Here is a 21,405-nt window from a genome sequence, read left to right as displayed (position 1 = left end):
GTGATGCCATCCAGTCATCTCATCACTGTCCCCTCATCACTCATCTGTCGTCCCCTTCTCCTCCTGCCCTCAATCCCTCCCAGCATCAGGGTCTTTTCCAATGAGTCAGCTCTTCACATCAGGTGGCCAAAGTATTGGAGTTTCAGCTTCAACATCAGTCCTTCCAAAGAAATCCCAGGGCTGATCTCCTTTAGGGTGGACTGGTTGGATCTCCTTGCAGTCCAAGGGACTCTCAAGAGTCTTCTCAAATACCATAGTTCAAAAGCATCAATTCTTCAGTGCTTAGCTTTCTTTATAGACCAACTCTCACATGCATACATGACTACTGGAAAAATTATAGCTTTGACTACATGGACATTTGTTGGCAAATTAATGTCTCTGCTTTTTAATATGCTGTCTAGGTTGGTCATAGCTTTTCTTCCAAGGAACACGTGTCTTTTAATTTCATGGCTGCAGTCACCATCTGCAGTGATTTTGGAGGACCCCCCGCCCCCCACCAAATAAAGTCTCTCACTGTTTCCATTGTTTCCCCATCTATTTGCCATGAAGTGATGGGACTGTATGCCATGATGTTAGTTTTCTGAATGTTGAGTTTTAAGCATAATATTCCCAAATTGTAGATAACCCAAATGTCCATAGGAAGTAGAATGAATACATTTTGGTATATTCATTCAGTGGAATACTACACAGCAATTAAAAACAGAGTGAAACATTATTACAACAACATAGATGAATCTCACAAACATTTGTTAAGAGAAATAAACCAGATGTGAAATAGTACATACTACAGTCCATTCAGAATGAAGTTTAAGAATAGGCAGAACTAACTGATGGTAATACAGGTGTATATGGTGATTTTCTTGAAGCTACTGGGTATTAACTGGGAAGGGAAATAAGTGAACCTTATGAAATGTTGGAAATGTTCCATATCTTGATCTTGATGGTGATTTTATAGTGGGTATATAGAGATGTAAAATTTTGTCTAATTGCAATTAAAGATTCCTGAGATCTACTGTATATATGGTAGACTTTAAGTTTAAAAATGTTAAACTTTTTTTTTATGAGTATCTTCATGAGCTAGATGGGGAACAAAGAGGTAGTAAATAAAAAGAATATATTTTTAGAAGAAGAAGGAAAGAAGGAATCAGGCCAGAAGGTCCAATACCTAGTTAATAATGGATCTAGAAAGTATGAAAACAGACAATGGAGAGGAAGAAATTATCAAAGAAATATATAATAAAAATGGCCAGAATTGAAGAATATGATTCATAAGAGCCCTTAAAATGCTATGGTCCATGGGGTCGCAAAGAAAGAGTTGGACACCACTGAGCTATTGAGCATGCACGCACAAGTGTAGAGAAGGGAGGGTGCTTGCCTTTCCCTGATATAGGGAAACTCTAGGGGTTCTCTGCATCTTAAAGTACCTGTGCACATGATGGCTGAATTTGATTTAAAGTCTGAGCCACATATTCTGAGATGCATTTGAATGACAAGTCAGAATGAAGCAAAAAAAAAAAAAAAACCATCATGATATTTTAGAGCAGTGTGGCTTACCATGCACATTAGATGCACATTAGCCTGCATCCAGCCCAGTCCTCTTAGTTTTTAAAATAGAGCGTGTTCCATTCAGTGTTTGGAAGTGACTCAGTAAAGTACATGGTGTTCTGATATGGAGCTTCTTTGACAAAGGAGGGATGACTTCACTCATGCTTGATTAACCATTTCCAGAATAATGCATTATTAAACTTGAACTTTGTACAACAGCTGCTTCATAATTCCTATCAGTATCTTAACATTGAATGGTTCCAAATATTAGGAGAGCTGGCCATATATTCATAATTATGGTAGTTATTTCAGTGAAAAGTACAGTGATGAGTAGATACAAAAGTTTGGTGCTTCATTTTGAGCTGTATTCATCTCCTGGATAAAACTGAATATATATATGGTGAGAAGGAGAAAGAGAGATATAGCGTATGTATATATAGCTATGAAAGTGAAAGTGTTAGTAGTGGGTTCCATCCCTGGTCATGGAGCTATGATCTCACATGCCTCATGGCCAAAAAACCAAAACATAACACAGAAACAATATTGTGGCAAATTCAATAAAAACTTTAAAAACGGCCTACATCAAGAAAATCTTCAAAAAATTAATAATCTATTATAAATAATGTCCTCTTCCTACAGATGAAATGGCTAATTGAGCTAAATATTAATGCTGACTATTTCATTTTACTACCATCAATAGAAATAAGCCTCAATCTTCTTTTATATCCTTATTCCTACTTGGCAGAACAAAGAATGATCACTTTATAAAGTTTGTGATTAAGGCATAAAAAGAGTAGGAGAGAGGGAATCTTGTGTGTGACTCAGCCTTGATATAGAACATCTCATCTCTGATTCTAGATAATCCATTGTTCCCAACTAGGAAACATTTCTTCTGCTCCTTAGTGTCTTCCATAGAGCCCACCTCAGTGCTAGATACTCTATGCCTACTAGGTAACTAGTTGAACTGGGTTGTAGAGAGATGATGAGATTGCTAATTTTTCAAGACCAAGTCAGGAACAAGGCAAAATTTTGAATTCTTTTTAAAGTGATACAGAATTTTGAAGATACCTGTTCCTCTTGCTTTACTGAGGAAAGAATGAATAAAATTTCATCAGTTACTGTGAATCCTTGAAAATAGACTGTATGATTTTAAACATTTTCCTGAAAATTTCTCAAGTTTTAAATGTAGAACCATTCTTTGTAAACAGCCTTTTAATCTCCCTCACCCACTTCTTTGCTCCACTCACTTCCCTCCACTCTGGCAACCACCTGTTTGTTCTCTGAATCTATATATCTATTTCTGTTTTGTTATGCTTGGTCATTTTTATTTTTTATATTCCATGCACAAGTGAAATAATATAGTACTTGTCTTCCTCTGACTTATTTTACTTGGCATAATACCAAGTAAGTCCATTCATGTTCTTGTAAATGACAAGATTTCATTCTCTTCTATGGCTGAATAATATTCCAATATCTCTTTCTCACACACACACACACACACACACACACACATACACACACATGCATCTATGGATTGGCACTTAGGTTCCTTCCATATCTTCTTCCATATCTTAGCTATTGTAAATAATGCTGCAATGAACAGAGGGATGCATGTATCTTTTCTAATTAATATTTTTGTTTTCCCTGGGTTAATGCCCCAAATTCCTTAGTGGAATTGGTAGGTTATATGGTAATTCCATTTTTAATTTTTTGAGGCACCATCATACTGTTTTCCATAGGGACTGCACCAACTTGCATTCCCATCAGCAGTGTACAGGGGTTCCTTTTGCTCTACATCTTTGCCAACATTTGTTATCTGTGGTCCTTTTGATAGCCATTCTGACAGGTGTGACGTGATATCCCATTGTGGTTTTGATTTTCATGTCCCCCGCAATTAATGGGGCATCCTGAGTAGCTCAGCTGGTAAAGTATTCTTGGGCTTCCTTGGTGGCTCAGACAGTAAAGAATCTGCCTGCAATGCTGGAAACCTGGGTTCAGTCCCTGGGTTGTGAAGATCCTCTGGAGGAGGGCATGGCAACCCACTCCAGTATTCTTGCCTGGAGAATCCCCAGGCAAGACAGAGGGACAGAGGAGCCTGGCGGGTTACAGTCCATGGGGTCGCAAATAGTTGAACACGACCGAGCGACTAAGCACAGCCCAGCATGATTAATGATGTTGAGTGTCTTTTCATGTGCCATCTGTATCTCTTCTTTGGAAAAATGTCTATTCAGATCCTCTACCTATTTTTTAATCAGGTTGTTTGGTTTTATTTGAAGAAGAGTTGTATGAGCTCTTTATATATTTTGAATGTTAATTCCTTATCAAGTGTATCATTTGTAAATATTTTCCCCTGTTTAGTAGATGGCCTTTTTGTTTCGCCAATAGTTTCCTTCTTTAGTTTGATGTAGTCTCATCTGTTTATTTTTGCTTTTGTTCTCTGCAAATGAGGAGATACATCCAAAAATACTGAGACTGAAATGTATTACTGAGACCACTGTCAAAGAGCTCGCCTCTGTTTTCTTCTAGAAATTTTATGGTTTCAGGTTTTATATTTAAGTCTTTAATCTGTTTTTGAATTTAGTTTTATGCATAGTGTGAGAGAGTAACCCAGTTTGAGTCTTTTGAGTGTAGCTGACCGGTTTTCCCAAAACCGTTTACTAAAGAGGCTGTCTTTCCCCTGTGTATATTTTTGCCTCATTTGTCATAGATTAATTGTTCATATAAGTGTGGATTCATTCCTGGACTCTCTGTTCTAGGCCATTAATCTATGTGTCTGTTTTTGTGCCAGTGTTATACTGCTTTGATGACTGTAGCTTTGTAGTATAGTTTGAAATCAAGGAATGTGATGCCTCCAACTTTGTTCTTCCTCAAGATTGTTTCAGCTATTCATGGTCTTATATGTTTTCATACAAATTTTAGCATTATTTGTTCTAGTTTTGTGAAAAATGTTATGGGTATTTGGATAGCCATTGCATTGAATATGTAGATGGCTTTGAGTAGTATGGTCATTTTAACAATATTAATTCTTCCAATTCGTGAGCGTGGTATATCTTTCCATCAGTTTGTGTCTTCTTCAATTTCAGGTCTTTTATCTTCTTAGTTAGATTTGTTCCTAGATATTTTATTCTTGTTAATGCAGATGTAAAGGGGACTATTTTCTTAATTTCTCTAATAGTTAGTTGTTAGTATATAGTTCATGAGTTGCAACATGTGGGCTCAGTAGCTGTAGCTTGATGGCTGTAGATTGTGGTTCCAGTATTAGTGGTACGCAGGCTTAGTTGCACCGTATAGCACGTGGAATCTTTCTGGACAAGGGATTGAACACACGTTCCCTGCATTGCTGGGTGAATTCTTAGCCACTGGACCACCAGGCAAGTCCCTTAATCAGGTTTTTAAAAGATTAAATACACAGCATATGGTCCAGCCATTCCTCTCCTAAGTATTTACTCAAGATAAATGAAAGCATATGTCCATACTAAGATTTGTACATTCATAGCAGCTTTTCCTCGTAAAAGCCAAAAACTGGAAACAACCCGAATATCCATCAACAGGTGATAGGACACGTTATTAGAATATTACTCAACAATAAAAAGAGAGTAAACCATTGATACATTATTTTGGATGAATTTCAAAGTAATGATGCTGAGTAAAATAAGCCAGAAAGAAAAGAGTATACATGTTTCCATTAACATGGAATTCTAGTAAATGAAACTAATGTGTAGTGACAGAAAACAGGTTGCCTGAGGATGTGCAATGTGGTGCTGGTGTAAGGAGGTACTACAAAGGTCGTGAGGAAGCTTGGGGCGTGATCCGTTAATTATCTTGATTGTGAAGATGGTTTCACAGGTCAAAACTAATTGAATCATACACATTATATATGTCCCATTTATTGTCTGTCAATCATACGTCAATAACACTGTTTAAGAAAATACTATGCTCAACATCATGATAGAGTCTGTATGGGATACTGAATACTTAATGATGTTTTCCTTCTTAAAAATATATTCAAAATAATAATAATAGAGAATATTACTGGATTGTTGCCTTTAAGGAGGTGACAGTTTTCCAGGAGATTAAAGTTAATTTGTAATCTAAGAATTGGGAGAATTGGATAGCAAAATGGATTCATTGTTATAACAGAATCCTGTCTTTAAAAATTCAGAGCTTGAAATGGTTATTTATGGTTGAAGGAAATAGCCATATGATAGAGTTGACATTTCCACCACACCCTGAAAACTGGACATAATTTTGAATAGAGAAAGCTCAGACAAAAATTCAAGCTACACAGAAGACAACGAACAAAAGCAAAGAGTTGAGAGATGATGTGAACATGTTTTAGAGAAGGGCAATCAATGCAGTTAGAGCAGCAGGTTTGGAATACGAAGGGTCCTGAGGAAGAGAGGGTAAGGCCAAGCCACTGCGTTGTTTCCTCTTTGAATATTCCTCTGACTTCCATACACAAGCAGAACTATTCAGCCTTGACTTTGCATTCCCCTGAGGTTTTACACCATCCTCTACTTCAGCACCTGTCACATTTTATTGCTTCGTATGTGCATGTTTTGCTTCCTCCTAGGAACTTCCCTGTTCGAAAGGACAACTTTTGGCCCAGTATAAATGCTCAGCAAATGCTGTTAGCACTCAAAAAAATAGAAAAGTCTAGGAGTCTGTCATGACCAGAGTAGGTGAAATTTGAGCTGCTTCTGTAAAAACTGAGTAGGTTTGGGTATGATGGAGAGTGGAGAGAAGACTGTTTCATAGAGAGAGGAGAGGGAATGTGCGTGGTAAAGGGAGGGGATGGTAGCAGGAGTGTGTATAAAGGAGTACTGAGAAATGGAGTCTACAGGAAAATCAGCTTTTATTATTTGTTATTATTTAGCCCAAGGAAGAAGAGACACATGCTCTATATTTAAAGTGAAAAAAGAATTATTTGCCTCCACGTCCTCCCTTGTGTGTGTGTGTGTGTGTGTGTGTGTGAAAATCGCTCAGTCGTGTCTGACTCTTTGCAACCTCATGGACTATATAGTCTGTGGAATTCTCTAGGCCAGAATACTGGAGTGGGTAGCCTTTCCCTTCTCCAGGGGATCTTCCCCACCCAGAGGTCGAACCCAGGTCTCCCGTATTGCAGGCGGATTATTTACCAGCTGAACCACCAGGAAAGCCTATGTCTTCCCTTAGCTGTTATAATAGAGCTCTAATCAACCAGAAGAAGAAAGAATTTAATAAGTTGTCAACAAAATATATCAGATATTCTCTTTTGGGAATACAGTTTTCTTTTAATTAAGATGTACATATGTTGTATCAATATAGAATTAAGAGTAATGTTATATTTGCCATAGTTATTATGTTCTGTTGCCATTGTGAACCTGCGGTGGCCCATGGGTTAAAAAACGTTGAGAAACAAACACTAACCTAGAATTTCAGGACTTTGAGATAGGACTCCTGCTTAATGTTGAATAGCTTGGGGAGCAGCAGCATGATGTTCTAGAAAGAACACTGGTTTTACAAATCAGAACACCAGGATTTGAATCCCACTTTAGTGCTTGTTCAGTGACCCTTAAACAAGTTAGTTCCCCTATCAGATCCTCTGTCATCATTTACTAAATTGAGATGGAAACAATAATGACTTCACAGCATTAGTATGTGACACACATGCGTGTGTGCTCATACACATGCAAACCAAGAGAAAATATGTAGCACCTCAATTTACACTGTTTTCTGGCATCATATTCTTCATCTTGCATAGATAGTATAGTGCTTTGTAGATAGTAGGCACTCCAACACTTGCTTACCGAATGAATCAACACCTGAATGATGGAGAACCATTGAAAAAATTATTGTTTCCTCCTATGGTGTTCAACTTAGTGTATCCAGAGAACTAATTGATAATATCCCTTTTTCCTGGACATCTCTATGTGTTTAAGTAAAAAAACAGTGGTAAACTTCCTGTCTCTTAGGTTATGTGTCTTAAGGATATGTGAGCCAAATATGCTAGATTTTATTTTACTTTCATTAATTTATATGTTAATTCACTTTAATTTAGTTGTAGATAGGCCCAATATTGTGTAATTGCTGGTTCTCCAAGTATTCTTAGTTCATCCCTGTTTTTGTACTGTTTATTAAGAGCTCAGCCTTCTCTTGCTTATCAATCTATCAATCTTTTCCCATTATGAGAAAAAGCATTTCTCTTAGAGAACATTCTGGAAGAATGTTCATAGTCTACACAATAGGTTTGTAACTAGTCTTATGATTTAGAAAAAAATTACAACATAATAAAACATGAAGAAGTATCTTAAGAATGAGATTTTAGGTGTTAATTAAAATTGGATTTTGAAAGTAAATACAGTTTTAAACAATGACTTGCACTGATTTGTTTCAAAGAAATAAACATTGAGAAGAATAAGAATCATTTAAATTAGTGTACCACTTAGAAATAGTTTCACAGAATGCATAAAACTAAGCATATTCAATTATAGTTTGGAAAGTGAAAAGTGAAAATGTTAGTCTCTCAGTCATGTCTGACTCTTTGCAACCCGTGGACTGTAGCCCGCCAGGGTCCTCTGTCCGTGGAATTCTCCAGGCAAGAATACTGGAGTAGGTAGCCATTCTCTTCTTCAGGGAATCTTCCCGACCCAGAGATCGAATCCAGGTCTTCTGCATTACAGGCAGATTGTTTACCTTCTGAGCCACCAGGGAAGCTCTACAGTTTGAATTAGGCTGGTTTGTTTTGTTGTTTTACCTAGCAAACTATTCAGGTTGATTAGAACAAAAATACAGAATAAATTCAACACAGTCTATACTATAGAATCTGAATTAGAGAGGTTTATAAGTACTCTTATAAAGACTTTATGAAAAGATGCCACTTTGTAAAAAGGAAAACATACAACTTTGAAATTAATTTTTTTTATTTTGGGGGACTGAATCTCATAGTTCCGTGTCTCTTGAATCTTTTGAGGCGCAGTTTCTGGTGTTTATTGTTCATTAGTGTTTTGATGAGAGTGTTAAGAGAATGGACTTCCCTGATAGCTCAGCTGGTAAAAAATCCGCCTGCAATGCAGGAGACCCTGGTTTGATCCTGGGTTGAGAAGATCTGCTGGAGAAGGAATAGGCTACCCACTCCAGTATTCTTGGCCTTCCCTGTGGCTCAGCTGGTAAAGAAACCATTTGTACAATTTAGGAAGGTTAAATTTATGACAAATTACAACTCAGAACTTAGAAGCTAAAAATCTAGGAATATCTGAGTATGTTTTTAAGGTAAGCCCTAATTAATTCAAAAGCTATTTGTGATATGTTCTGGAAAGGGAATTTGTTGACTTAGTTTATTCAGGGAACTCATTTATACCAGATTGTTAGGAAATAATGCGACATTCATTCCTAGTGTCTGCTTTTATTTTATTGTGAGCAATGTATACTCCCAACCTAGAACTAAATAAACAAAAAAATGAAATAGGAATACTTCTCATTTGAAAAAGAATACTGGAATTTTGAAGTAGAAAGGGACTTTACAGTTAATTTTTTCTAACCTCCTCCTTATTACTGATGAGGGAATTAGTCCCCAAAGGGTAAACTGACTTGTTCAGTGTCCATAGCTTGAAAAAGAAAAAAAGGCAGGATTCTTTTTCTCCTATACTTGGTACAGTAAGTACTCAATAAATAATTCCAAAGAGGGAAGAATCAGCATGGCATGAGATACATATGATTGTAAATTTATGAATTAGCATTTTGGTTCTCCTGTAATTGGCTGAGGAGACTGCTTATAGTTAGTCTTTCCCTGTGAAATAGTGATGCTGGAAGCATGTGAAGTCTCATCCCAGATCCTGTCATTCACCACAGTGATGCCATCCTGGGAAAACTTTCGGGCAGAAATTTTTGAGAAAATTTAATGTGCACATGTTTGGGACAAGTAGATGGGGAGGAGCAATAGAAACAATATTCTGATTTGATTTTGAGCAAATTATTCTTTTTTTTTTAATCCAAGAAGCACTAGTGATATTTGTATTTCCTATTTTGAGCACATTATTCATTTTTTTAAATCCAAGAAGCACTAGTGGTATTTGTGTTTCCTTTTTAGAAGCTGTGCTATTTTGAGACATAAGTCAGTTTTCTGCTTTCAACACCCCTCTATCATTTTGGAATCTATCTTTCTTTCAACAATCATTTATTGAACATTTCAGGCATGTTTCAGGCATAGTGGTAGCTTATAAAAATATTAAGTCAAGAAGACTTGGTCTCTGAACTAAAGAGGGAAGGAATTTATTCCTTGCAATGTTACAGTATGTTGTTATTGCTGTAAAGTTTCCCTTGCCATGTATACTTTCCATTATAAAATTTAACACAGTAGTCATATAATAGAGAAAATACAAAATAATAGAAATCACAGGGGTGTTTCACTTTGTTTATTTATCCATTTATTCAACAAGTACTTATTGAGTACCTCCAATAAAAGATTTACCTACTATGTTCCAGATACTGGGCTATGTGAGTTGGATACAACAGTGAGTAAAACATTCAGTGATTCTGCCTTTACAGGGATTACATTCTAATAAGTGAGACTAAAAATGACCAAGAAACATAAGAAATAAATTACAGAACGTGTTAGAAAGTGGCAAGTGCTATTAAAAAAAAAAAAGAGTCAGATGATCACGTGAGTGCGAAATAAAGAAGAAAAGGGGATGTAATTTTCAATAGTGTAGTCAAGAGAGATCTTATTGTGAAGGATACTTCTGAACAGACTTAAAGGCAGTTGAAATAAAAATCCAAGAATTAGGGTAACTGTAGGGTTTGAAATTTAAAATTTATTTTAAGTCTATTTTGTTACATGAATTACTTCCTAATGAGATGATGCAGATGACAATAAACTTAGAAATTTTGCCTCTCTTTTTTTTTCTCTCCTATGAGGTTTGACTTACGTAAAGAATGGTACTTCCACTCTATTTTCTCATTTGTACTTAAGTAAATATATTTCATATGATTTTTGTCCATCCATGATAAGAACAAAATTTACTCTATGAGAATTTCCAATGACAGTCCAAAACAGCATGTAGCATAATTTCATATCATTAATTTTTTTCTTAGAAGCATAAAAACCCATGTATTTTTGTTTTAGGATGAATTAGTCTTCTCAGTTTGGGCAACAAATCAACTTATTTTCCCTTTGGGTCATTGAATCATTGATTCAAATAAGAAAATTGGTTTTTAAAAATATTCTTGATTGACTTTAACATGATTTAAAAATAAAGGTATTTGTTTCTTACAGATTGTATTTCTGGCATCTGCATATGCAAGTCCCCGACTCACAGAGGAGAGCTGTTCAGCCATTGCCGCGGTCGCGCATTACCTGTATCTGTGCCAGTTTAGCTGGATGCTCATCCAGGTTGGTACCTCATTTCCTCCTTCTACCCCATGCAACTTTCCAGGGCATCTGGAGGCCTTTATATCTGATATTCTTTATACTGAAATGGAAGTAATTCCATATGTCCATCACTGCATTCCCAGGACATCAGTGTAAGAAAACCCTTCCAAACTGTACAGCATTAGAAAGCATAGTGAATCTGAGGAAGTGGGAAGAGATCTAGTAGAGTTTTATAAGTGACTGGTAGGAGATGAGGCTTGTGATGTGGATCCTATAAGACATAGTAAGAAACTTTAATTTTTTTTCCTAGGGGAAGTCAATGGAATTATTTTTAAGCAAAAGAGTGACATGATGAGATTTGGATTTTAGAAAAACTCCCTGTTGTAGTGAATTGAGCTCAGAAAAGAGTTGATACGGGAGCCATTTAAGCAGCTTTAGCTGGATTCTGGGGAAAGAACATAGTGGTGTGAACCAGAGAGGAACAGAAGGGACAAAGCGAAGTGAACAGCTTCTGAAAATTGCTTTTTAAAGTAGGACTTCAGGATTAGAGATTTATTATTAGTAGTGCAGAAGGTTGCTTACCCAAGTTTCCAGTGTGAGTGAATGGATGGATAGCGGTGCCTTGAACTGAAATAATGATTGCTGGAGATTGGCTAAAGATGGTGAGTTTTTTTTTTTGTTTTTTTTTAAAGACAAGCTGAGTGTAAAGTTCTTGTGAGTTCTCCAGTGGAGACTCTGAGAGAAGTGGAATGGTAAATTCCAGAACAGAGGTGCATGCTAGAGAAATACACTAGATGACTTTTGGCTTAGACTTGGAAAATGGAGCCATTGCTTTAGAAGAGACCACTTTGGGAGAGTACAGAGTAAGACCAAAAGAGACCCAGCATACTCTCCTGAGGAACTGGGATTTGAATACTCCTTTTCTGACTCAAACTCCAGATTCTACTGCCCAGTGCTGATCTGCTTGATAAAGAGGCTAATGTGAGAATTGGATCCACTTAAGCACTATTAATGTCTCTAATTCAATAGGTCAACTAAAATATGCTTCCTTTGAAAATGATTTCTACATGGTCGTAACATTCAGTCTTTCATGAGAAATAGTTTCCTATGTGTTTCTGAGTACGCTTGTGAACTTTTTTATGTAAACAGATGCGTTCAGGCCCTTGCATATTCTTTTTTCTTGTTTAATAAGGAGAATGTAGGATTTCTACCATCTGGCAATTTTGGAGGAAAGTGAGGAGATACTATTAAGAGAGAACACTATACAGACTCAAGGCAGGGATCTTTTCCCAGGTATGATACTATAGTTAGCTCTGAAGGAGAATGGAGAAGGAAATGGCAACCCACTCCAGTTTTCTTGCCTGGAAAATCCCATGGATGGAGGAGCCTGCTGTGGGGTCACAGAGTCGGACACGACTGAGCGACTTCAATTCACTTTTGAAGGAGAAGAAAACCGAACTGTTAGGTTAATAGAACTAGTTGGAACAATTAGAGACCTGCATCTGGGTTTGAATTCTGGCTCCGTCATTACCTTTGTAACCTTAAGCAAGTTATTGACTCTCGCCAAGTTTTGTTTCCAAATCTGCCTTATGGGGACAGTAATTCCTACCTCATAGAATTATTGTTTTATAACTCTTTGAGAAGTCCTAATTATGGAAGGTTTATGGTGTTCTCCAGCCTCCCACCAAACAATTAAAAAGCAAAGCTAAACTGTACAGCATAAAACAAATACTTGCTGAAATTAAAGTCGCATTTGTAAGATTCTCTGATCCTCGTTTATCTGAGTTGAACTTTTTATGTGCATCCTGTGTGTGTTGTCATTTATCTGCCTGAACCGAGGTCCTTAGTGGTTTGCTGAAGGCCTCTGTCCATGTCCCTGACCTATTCAGTTTTTGATGAATGACCTGGGTGAAGACACAGGAAGCTGTTTTATTAGGTATGCAGATGATACGGAGCTCAAGAGCTAGCTAAAATATAAGCTGCCTGTGTTAAGAGTACAGGTAGAACAAATATGGTGAAACTGTACTGTGACAGCTTGAACATGAGAGTGAAAGATGTAATCTGATGGGGGTTAATGTAAACACCTTGAAATTTTAATTTAACCCAAACTCAGTAGCAATCAAATGTGTTATCAGATTGCTTAAACCATAGCAACTACGGTTAACTACAGAAACACAGGCCTGGGTTACATAAATAACAGTATGGAGACAGCTGAGGGAGCCATGTTTACATTGTAATCTACAACAGCTTGGCACCCTGTAGCTACTTCCAGCAAGAACATTAACCAGCCAATGAGAAGCTGAAAGACAGTCCTATAATAAACTTGGAGGCAGCTGGAGATAACTAACCTGGAAAAAACTTACGGAGATGGGCTGGCTGTCTACAAATTACTGGGAGGGCTGCTATAGCACAGAAAAGTATGGACTATCTAACTTCCTTTGGAAGAGCCAGAAGAAATGGGTCAAAAATTAGGGAAGCAAATTTTGATTCACGTCAAGAACTTTTATAGCCAATAAAAATTTCAAAGTTGAAAAAGCTGGGTCTGAAAGTAGAGAGCATCTACTCGAACTATATTCAAACAGGGAAATGACCGACTTTCAAATAATGTTTTAGGTGGATCTCCTGCTTTAGGGGAGTGTTAATAGGATCACATATAAATTCTCACCCAATTTAATAGAGATTAGTGTATTCTATATGTCTTCAAGTTTTGAGTAAATATGATTGTGGCTGATGCATATTTAACAAGCTAATTACATTTCTGTATGCCTGATGGCTTAGGAAAACTACTTAAAGTACCAGCGAAGTTTAATGTGTTTTAGGTGGTATACCACACATTTTTCATGGTCTGTGGTATGACCACAAGGGAAAAATTCAGTAACTTCTCATTCTAGGTAGGTTACCTCTAATGAGTTACTTTGTGGTCAAAGGTTGTCACTTTACTAACCTGTATTTTCCCGTTTATAAAATACTGTCTACTAAATATCTTTTTAAAGCTAAATTTTTTTAAAAAAACATTACATAGAAGATTAGACTACTGCTAATCAGTCTTATTAGTTGAATTAAGTTGAAATAGCTGAAAGAATGTTAACATTTTAATAATTCTACTTCATATAGCAACATAGAGAATTTGATATATGTATATGTGTGTATAGCTTATAATGATAAAAGGTTAATTACTAACTTAATCATCGGGCTCAGCATGTAAGGACTATTATTTTCATCTGCATTATATCTGCAATCAGAATAAATGGATTTAAATGAATTTATCTTAGAGAGTTGCTTTACTTTTATATCATACTTTTAGTACATTATAGTAAAATCGAATTCTGTTTTAGAGTAAAGAACAGTTTTATAGTTGAACATGTTACATAACTTCTCCAAGCCTAGATTTTCTTACCAAATGACTAGATCTGTAGATTTATAGTAATGGTACCTGTCTTAAAGGACTGTGGAAAAACAGAATGAATGAATACCTGGAGAGAGCTTGGAGCAGTAGTTCCTGGGATGGACTGCTCACTCTATATGTGTTAATTTAGCATATTAATGGCTAGGAAAATACATGGGCACATGTTGAATACTCTTTTTCCAATATAATTCACATCTTTGTTTTGCAAAAGAGAATTAGCTTGATACAGGGGAAAGCGAAGGCTGACAGAATGAGGCAGACACTAGCTGCAAAGCTGAACAAACTGATAACCTCTAACCTCTTTACTGAAGGGCACACGTGGTGCATAGCCGGCTCCAGAGCTGGTGACCTTGACTGTTTCTTTAGTTTTCCCCTTTCCTGACTTTTTCTTTAAGCTCCCCTCTTCTCTGGAAGGGAAATCATATTGTGCATGATGGGAATAGAGTAACACATTATTTTGCTTATTTTTTTAGAGGTATACAACTCACAAATTCCCTCTTTGCCTGTGGAAATTGAGTTATCCTTCTGTTTGCTCTTTATGTAAGATCACTCTGAAATTATTGAAACACTTTCCCACTTCCTTCAACCAGCCGAGTTATGTCTATTTCTCCTTCTTTCATATGCTTTCCACCTTCTGCTCTACCCTCACCCTACTCCTGAAGGTAAACACTGTTAATTGTTTCCTGTGTATGCCTCCAGATATATTCCACAAATATATAAATATTTGTAAATATATAAAGAAGCACATATGTGTGTTTGTGTGTATAGTCTATATATGTTTGTATACTATATATATATATATAGTGTATATATAAATTTATCCCATCCTGATATACTTTCTTTTCTGTACTATAATATGGTTATTCCATAATTTATTTTTCTGATCTCCTAGTGATGAAGTTCTGGTTATTTCCAGTTACTTGATAAACAAGGTTTCCTTGATCATCCTTGGACTCTGAATATTTATTTACTTATAGAATATCCATGGAATAAATTCCTAGAACTAATGTCTTTGCTCTTAACATCTATGTTACCAGATGGGTGGCCAGACCATGAGATAATCTATGCAGGAAATAAATCACAAGTAAATTATTTGAGATAGAAATATATAATATAGGTAAGTAGAAACTTAATTTTGCCTGTGTATTCATTTGGCCCAGTGTTAGGATCATTTCCTATCACCAAGTTAAATAGTATAAAAAAATGCTTCAGTTAATATCCACGCCTGGTTTGTCCTTACTATCTCTTCATTTCATGCCAAGGGACACAGCTTAATCAAAAATATAATGTGTTACTTTGAAACTAAAGCTTACTTGAAGAACATATTTTTAAATAGTAGAATAAAGTTAGAAATCATTTCACAGTTGTACTTGAGCATTCACCTCTTGTACTTTAATTTCTCTGTAAAATCAGGTTATGAAGAACCAAATGTACATAGATTTATTCCTTGGTAGAAAGACTACTTAGTGCCAGAACATAACAACAGGAAGGGAAAAGCTAATATTAGCTGTGTTTTTCCTTCATCATTGATTTAATTTGAGGGAACATCAAAGGTATTAAGGGCAACAGGCTGGTAATTATCAAGATAAAATGACATCCCCAGGAAATACTGAATTCTCCAATCTTCACAAAGCCTTGTAAAATTGTTAAAAGGAAGGATAACTGGAACAAGGACATGTGATAACATTTCTCAGATTCTCCTTTGAAAAGAATGACTAAGAACCTATGGTAATAACAAAATTAATAGCATCTATGATCTGTGACAAAACTTGATGTTATATATCAGTGCAAGGTTTCTGGTGACACAGTTAATCAAATATTAAACAACAGGCTGACCCTTCTCATTAGGAGTTCAAGTCAGTCCTACAGTTCTTTCTGGGAAGGTAGCATATAAATGAGTAAACTCAATAACTCAACCAAATTATGAAGTTTTTACTGAATTCAGTGATAATTGTTAAATATTGAAATTGTGTACATCTTCATTTGTTTTATGCTTCTCAATAAAGATTGTATGCAAAGCATTTTACTAGGTAGTACAAGATATACACCAATTAATTTTCCATGGTTCATGGGTATGTTTCAGCCATTTCTATTCTGAATGTCCTTTGTAAATTCTCATTTAGTTTTGGCAAATGAGAGAGTGGATTATCTCCAAGCTTGAACAAGGAGTATGCATCTCCACTAACACATACAGCTGGGCGGGGAGGAATGAAGACAAAATGTAAGCCTTGTGTAAATAACAAATCATCAGTATTTGTATGACTTTCTATGGAAATACATCTTAACCTTAGTCTTCACAAGATGCTTTGTTCTATAACTAACGCAAATATGAAAAAGTTATGCTTTTCTCTAACCACCTCAGCTTCCTTTTCTCTAAATAAGATGTCCTGAAATGGTCCATAAGATGGTTCTAACAAAATATTTAAAACTAGAGCTAGAAATGTAATTGGAGACCTAGATACTGACATTGCAATTCACAGGTAGTCTTTAGCAGGAAATGGTGTGTGTGGTAAGCTGTTCTGTCAGTATGAAGCATGTTGGTGAGAATAACACCTTTAACTCATATTGAATTTTCATAACTTTTTTGTTCTAACATTGGTTAAACATAGATACTGGGGCGCATATACTGTATATCTGTCAACATAAAAGTATCATGCAAAGATAATGGTCTCTTGATACTCTTTCGAATACAAAGGAGGAGTCATGATTACAAGGAAAGGAATATATCTCAAATGTTCCCCTCCCACCTTATTGTGGAGAATGGAAGTAACTGGAACTTTTAACACAAATGCTCCAGAAGAGCGACATGTATCTCAAATTTTTAGAACAATGAAGGAACCTAAATTTAAGCAAACATTCAAATCATAAAAGGGAGAGTAAGCATATAGGCTAGCTCATTGAACCCATGCTCTGTAAGTATCATTGGACCTCAGGGAGCTGTGAGCAGGAATGGAAGGCATTGTCCATTCTTCTCTACACTTTATCTCTTCACTGTGCTTTTTGCTACTCTCACCACTAAAGTTCATATGTTTTCTTTTTTTTTTTTTTTTAGTCAACCAGCCTAGACTCTCACAAAATTTCAGGGCTTTCAATGCCAGATAAGTGGTCCAGCCTGGATCAGGCTTCTCCGGATCCACAGCTTTGGCAGAAGGGCAGGGTCGTGAGCATACCCTGCGTGTGTTGGCGGCGGGTGGGAGGATGTGAGGAGAGAGACAGCGTTCAGAGAGAGAGGGCTGATGACCTGGGCACACTTTCCAGAACGTACCTCCCATACATACTATATTAAAATATTTAAAATTCAAGGAAAACTTAGAGTGAGTTAGTCAAAACAACTCTTAGATTTAGACCACGTACTATGTCCCAGAATAATTAAATGTTGTTTCATAACATAACGTTTCCACTCTTTAACCACAATAAATAAAAAGTCATACAATGGTAAATACTGTCCTTTGAGTAGACTTTAATGATTGGATTCTTTAAAGAAAGAAAGAGATTCTTTTTTCTTAATTGACAAAAGCTCATGACATTCGGAGCTGGATTTGCTTAACTGAGTATTCAAGAATTCAACGACACTGTTCCTTGAGCTCTTTGGAGCAGAAGCATTGCGTGTGTAAATCTGACAACGCAATTACATTTGTCTCAGTCTTATCTGAGGTAAAGGTCAGACAGCTGCTGAAAGGTTCAATAATTGTAACTGATGGACTAATGTTCATCTGTGTAAAAGTGGACATTTTGGAAATGCCCTGATCTTTATCATGATGAATCAACTTAAAAGTCATTTACCAGTCTGTACTCTCCTGATTCTTCTGCCAGCTGCACCACCGAGTTACCCTGTTATAAGAATATATACAATGTCTATTTAAAATAAATGACCCATACTTTTATTTTGGGGATGGGTTAGTCATCCTTACTTGGCATGAATTTTCTTTCTTTAAACAAACAGTATCGACCACTCTAGCATCAGACACTTGGTCCAGTCCCACCTGTTTGGGTCATGTCCCTTCACTAAGGACTTCCTTCCTAGCTCGGTTGGTAAAGAAATCTGCCTGTAATGCAGGAGACCCATGTTTGATTCCTGGGTCAGGAAGATCCTCTGGAGAAGGAAATGGCAACCCATGCCCGTTCTTGGCTGGAGAATCCCATGGACAGATGAGCCTAGCAGGCTACACACGACTTAGGGAGTAAACCAGCACCTCCTAACTAATAATAGAAAGGAGGTAAAAAGCCTCTTGGGCCATTTAAAAAAAAAAAAACTCAGAACAAATTTACATAAGCAACACCTCAAAACAGCCTTCATACTTATAGATATAAACAGATGTACACAAAGATACGGAGTGCTGACGGGAAATAAAATTCAGACACAAAAATCTGCAAGTAACCAAACATTTTTATCCTTTCCTGCTTTAGGCCAATCAATACTAATCCCCCAAGGCTAATTTGGTCCAGATAGAATCTTACTTGGAAGCCTCAGTAAAACATCTGAAAACCTTCCCAGGAACATTAGGCATGATGTTTTTCACATAGCAGAGTTTCCATTGTATCACTGCGTACTTTTGGTCTTTAACTATTTATCTTTTGTCTTTCACACCGTCTGACATCTTAATGGGAGATTTAAGTGAGGCGATCACATTTTCCAGCGATGACTATGTGCTTAGCACTTTGTATATAGTGTCTTATGTAATCTTTATAACTTTGTTGTATGCATCAAGAAACTGAGGCCCTGGGATTGTTGTCACTTGCCCAAGCTATTCCTGTAACATATAAAAATCTATATATACGATTAATCTGTACCCACAAACTCTCTGCCATATGAAGTTGAGGAAGGGGATTTAGCTAGTGGATAAGTGTCATTGTGTGAAATATGTATGATATGATTTTCAGTGTTGTTTCTGTAATAAATGATAATTAAACATAAGTACTCTCATGGGAAAAGAACACTAGAAGGCAGAATATATAAGTTCAAGATTTGACTTCCATATACGGCTAGGTGTGATTTGGGACCAAGAGTAACATTTGTAGGCCTCAGAGTCCTACTGTCTGGAAAGGAAGATTCAAGAAGGTAAATACCTCTGTCATCTCTGTTACTGTTATAGTTCCAGTGCCTAGATGGGCTTTGAAATTTAGTATGCTCTCAGGAATGTTCATCAAGTGAATGAATGAAAAAGAGTATAAATTGAGAAAGAAAAATGGCCATAAAACCTAGCCCATCGCAGAACATTTTTCTCTGTGCAGACATTCTTTGTTTTCTTGTCTGTCTCCCACTGGGGACTGAGACCTGGGGCTGTGATCGCATTTCCCCATTCCCTGGAAGGGTGTCTGATTCTGCCACCTGATCAGCTCTCAATAAGTGAAAAATTGTTTAAAAGTCTGGAACAAAGGACCGTTTACTTCATCATCCGCACGAGGCTGTTCACATGGAAAGGAGGTTTGAATATCAGCGTGGGTTTCTTCAAGCACGCATTTACAGAACAATGACAGTTGATTATGACTGAGAGTAAATCAAAACAAATGAAGCAAAATATAAAGTAACATAAATACACTAAGCATTTCCTAATGTTTTCAGACTTTGGGGATACCCTGAATTTCTTGTATGGAAAAAAATGAATGTGTGAACTAATTAAAAAATCAAGTCAGAACTTTAATCATTGAGTAGATCCCGGCCCTTTGTTGGTCAGTAACTCTTCATGTCTAAGCCATGTGAGTGTGTGTCCTGGGCCATCAGACCTGCTCATTTTATGTTCTCTTTTCTTCCCTAGTCTGTGAATTTCTGGTACGTGCTGGTGATGAATGATGAACACACAGAAAGGCGCTATCTGCTCTTCCTCCTTCTGAGCTGGGGACTCCCAGCTTTAGTGGTGGTCCTCCTCATAGTTATTTTGAGAGCAGTCTATCATCAGAGCATGCCACAGATCTATGGACTCATCCACGGTGACCTGTAAGTACATCCAGGGAGCGCACACTGCCTCCTCGGCCTTTGTGTCCCCCGGCAACTCTACTGATAGATGCTGGGAGCGTTGGCTGGGGGTTCCGACTGAAGAAGCACCACGAAGACCTTTGTCTTCCTGCCACACCATCTACATCTCTCCTTCCTCTAATTCTCTCTTTAAATAAAGACCTGTGGCCTCTTGAGTCCCTTCGATAGATGCTGTTTTCTCAGGTGGGTTGTATATCAAACAGTTCATGGCCATTTATATCGATACCTCACCATAGTCTAGTTTGTTAGATTGTGACAAACCAAAAATACCCAGTGCAGTCAGGGAACTATGAACATTTTGATCAAGAATTTAATCAGTGGAAAATTTGGAGAGTGGCACATTGTCTAAGGAGTCTGATGCTTTTGGGAGGGGGAGCAGAGTTTGGCAGGTACCATCATCCATAAGGTGCCTAAATACAAAAAGACTATGTCAGAGTGAATAGAGAGTGGCTGCAAGAGTACCTGGGAAGGAGCCATGGTCAGCTAGGTCCTTCTGATAGATTCTTATTAAAGTTCACTGTAGTCTTGAATTCTAACAGATCTTTATACATGCATGTGTATGCATGTCTTAATCCTGAATCTGGTGTCTCACAACTTTGAGGACCACTCAACCCCTTCAAAAAAACCTTTGTGATAATAAAGGTTAATCAACTCCCTTGGTGTAATGAAGATTCAGAGGACAAAGTACCGTTTGTGAATGAGAAAGAATTAGCCTAGTTGCAATCTTATGAGGACAGTAGTACCTCTTTATCTCACAGGTTATCGTGAAGAAAATAATTAGGTAATAGATGTGAAGAATCTTTTAAAATGAAAGTACTATATAAGCAGAAGTTATTTTAATGTTGTTTTTGCCTATGATCAGTTATAATCATTCATTATATACTTAATCAATGCTTGTTATCCACATGTGCAGATACACTTCACACATGGGTAGTCACACACTGATATCCTGCACGCCATTTGACCAAAGGATATTAACTATGTAACACACACATACCTATTGAGATACCATATATAGTAATTTTTTCTTTCTATTTAAATTCAGTAAGATTCCTTCATGCTCATTAATTTGTAGTATTACAACAATTTATTAAAATATAGTAGTCGCTAAGAGTCGGACACGACTGAGCG

At 36.8% G+C, this 21,405-nt stretch overlaps 1 protein-coding gene across 4 annotated transcripts in view; it reads left to right on the top strand.

Moving 5' to 3' along the window:
• The window catches only part of ADGRV1 (adhesion G protein-coupled receptor V1), a 543,743-nt gene that overhangs the window by 342,492 nt on the left and 179,846 nt on the right, over nt 1–21,405 (top strand). For all 4 annotated transcript variants that reach the window (XM_044947303.2, XM_025292226.3, XM_044947302.2 and 1 more), the window contains 2 exons: nt 10,799–10,915; nt 20,057–20,235. In XM_044947303.2, coding sequence (XP_044803238.2) covers nt 10,799–10,915; nt 20,057–20,235 — 296 coding nt within the window. The remainder of the gene's footprint in view (nt 1–10,798; nt 10,916–20,056; nt 20,236–21,405) is intronic.

The sequence above is a fragment of the Bubalus bubalis genome, chromosome 9, assembly GCF_019923935.1.
Source record: "Bubalus bubalis isolate 160015118507 breed Murrah chromosome 9, NDDB_SH_1, whole genome shotgun sequence".
Classification (NCBI taxonomy): domain Eukaryota; kingdom Metazoa; phylum Chordata; class Mammalia; order Artiodactyla; family Bovidae; genus Bubalus; species Bubalus bubalis.
The sequence above is the reverse complement of the archived record's forward strand: the minus strand, read 5'-3'. Positions and strand labels throughout refer to the sequence as shown.